This window comes from Stegastes partitus, unplaced genomic scaffold, assembly GCF_000690725.1.
Source record: "Stegastes partitus isolate 25-593 unplaced genomic scaffold, Stegastes_partitus-1.0.2 Scaffold2276, whole genome shotgun sequence".
In the NCBI taxonomy this organism is placed as follows: Eukaryota; Metazoa; Chordata; class Actinopteri; family Pomacentridae; genus Stegastes; species Stegastes partitus.
In genome coordinates this window covers 18,363-20,912 of record NW_007580007.1, presented here as the reverse complement: position 1 = coordinate 20,912, position 2,550 = coordinate 18,363, and the positions used below count along the sequence as shown (strand labels likewise).

Sequence of the window (2,550 nt, the reverse complement as noted above, 5' to 3'; positions counted from 1 at the left end):
GCTTCCATAGCAGGCTCCATATTGGATTCCGTTCATTAAACATTGGATCTCTGTTTTTTGTTTTGTTAAGGAGCTCCTTATTAACCCTCTGAACCAGAAAACCTGCTGGCATGGCGTCTTTGAAACGTAAAAATAAATGTACTACAGTTTTTAGTAGTAAACTAAAATTACAGAAGCAGATTTTTCCAACAGTCCTTAAACACATCATGTGTTTAGGACAGTTCTGTCAGGAAAAATGACTAAAAATTAGCTCAAAATTGTGATATTTCATAAAAAATCCCTTCATTCTACATGTCAAATTCAAAAATTCTTCATCAGATTCTGTAAAAAACAAACATCTGTGCACTCCTCAGCCTAACTGTGACGTCATGACTGACTCAGCTTTGAGAAAAGTGACTAATGTACTTCTGTAGTAACAGTATTACTAAATAATACAAAAAACAAAAAACAAATGCATCAACAGGGTCCGAACTCTATCAACCCCCAAAATCCACCGGCAGGATTGAAAGGCAGGTTTCTTAAAAAAAAAAAAAAACAGAGAAGCTGCAAAAACATACAAATATCATTGGATTTTAGCTTTCCAACGGTCCTTGAAGTAATCACGTGGGCTACTGGGTTCTGTCAGAATTAACCAAATCCAAGCTTAAAGAGATATTTCAAAACAACTGATATTTCATAAAACTCTGCCTTTTCTTTTTGTTTCATCAGAAAAACAACAAATAAACACTGACGTTGCAAATGACAAACAGTGAACATCACCTTTGATTTGAGGCTAAAATCTGATCTGCTGAGTTCTACTTACCCATTTTACCTGCCATCACACAGATGTAAATACAGTCTGAGTTATTCCTCTGGCTTACTGAGACACACAAAACCAGGAAACACACTGTCAGATAACATCACAAACACTCAGTACATCATGTAAATGGTGCTTCATTCAGGTAAATCCACCCACCTGATAATATGGAGGCAGATTTAAAGAGCTCGTGTAGGTAACTGGTTGAGTTTCCCATCACATCCAGCAGAATGGCTGTAAAGTCTGATTAAAAACACACAGTTTACAGTTTTTTAAAGCACAAGTTCCCTAAATGAGCGCTGTTTGATTAAATGTTCAGACCTATGTACCTGTTAAATCGTTGGTTTCGTTGGTGACGCAGTAGCAGAATCTTCTCCTGAACTTGTTGCTTTCTATATTTCTGATGCTGGAAACTGGGAAAAACAAACAAGAATCAGATCAGAGAGCAACGAGTATTTATAGGAGTTAAAGTTTAAGGTAGTAGAGTAGAAAACATCTTCTGCACATCTGGTGATCGAGTGAGTTTACATATAAATGTAAAAATATGAAGTCTTGTGGACTCGAAACAGCTTCTACACATGAAGATAAAGTGAATTCATGAGGAGTTTAATACTGTTTTCTCATATTTACAACATCTTAGCAAAAAAAAAAAAAGTTGTGATTTATTAAAAAAATCTTCCAATGCACAGATCTACTGATTTATACCTTAATTTAATAAAATCCAAACAGAAGTGTTGTTCATGACACATCTGAACCACTAGATGGCACCACTGACCACGTCTTACTGACGCTGGCTGAACAAGGTGAACGCTACGAACCACAGCAGAGCCTCTAACTGCATTTATACATTTTCTTATTTGCAGTTTTATTGGAAGCAGGAGTTTGTAAAGAGAGAATATTTACTGTTGTAGACCAACAGGGTGAGTTTGTGCAGAGCCAGAGAGCTGTAAGACGTCACACTGAGCAGAGAGAAGAGCTGCCGGGAGCCTGAGAAACACCAGGAAACAAGGTTTTAATATGGAATCATACATCGAGGTGTGTTGTGATCACAGCAGGAAAAAAACATGGAGCTCGGAACTGAAACTTACTCTGGTATAATTTGGAGAAAGACTGAGGTTATCTACTATCAGTATACTCAAGAGGATGGCAGTGTTTGGCTCTGATTTATGTTGACATTTTGGAAAACTAAATGTGCCAAATTAATTATTAAAGCTTCTTTTTTCTGGGTCTGTTTAAAAACTGGCGTATTTTCAGACATCTCCTACACTTTGACAGCTGGTTTTCTAGTTAATATCTCCTGTTAAACCACACATTTAAAGGCCAGTCCACCCAAATCTCAAAAGATTCATCTGAGTTTGTGCTGCTTCCAGCAATGACAGAACAAAATTCTGGAAAAGCAAACTCAGCCATGAATATCTGAGAAGAAAAAAGAAAAAAAAAAAAAAACACCTAAAAATCAGGAGTTTTCCTTGGCAATGACTCTGTGTTACCTGATTTGCCAGAAAAATTTGGATTTTCTTTTATTTTGGACCATCTGATGAACAAAAATGTGTATTATGCTTGACAACAGTCCACCGAAATCTCCAAAAAACACATTTTCATCCTCATTTCCACTGTCATCATGCCATGCTAGTGTTATGTTCTGAGTACAAAACTTTCAAATACATTTCAACAAACACGAGATGTTTTGTGATGTGTGTTGAATTATCATCAGTTTCTCTGTTTAGTGAACATTAATAAGGCAAAATCAGCCT

The 2,550-nt window shown here is 36.4% G+C and overlaps 1 protein-coding gene across 1 annotated transcript in view; it reads right to left on the bottom strand.

Moving 5' to 3' along the window:
• Positions 1-2,550, bottom strand: part of hhla1 (HHLA1 neighbor of OC90) — a 23,275-nt gene that overhangs the window by 17,464 nt on the left and 3,261 nt on the right. Inside the window, exons 4-7 of the mRNA XM_008304644.1 lie at positions 1,700-1,783; positions 1,126-1,209; positions 956-1,039; positions 803-859 (exon numbers count right to left, since the gene is read on the bottom strand). Coding sequence (XP_008302866.1) covers positions 803-859; positions 956-1,039; positions 1,126-1,209; positions 1,700-1,783 — 309 coding nt within the window. The remainder of the gene's footprint in view (positions 1-802; positions 860-955; positions 1,040-1,125; positions 1,210-1,699; positions 1,784-2,550) is intronic.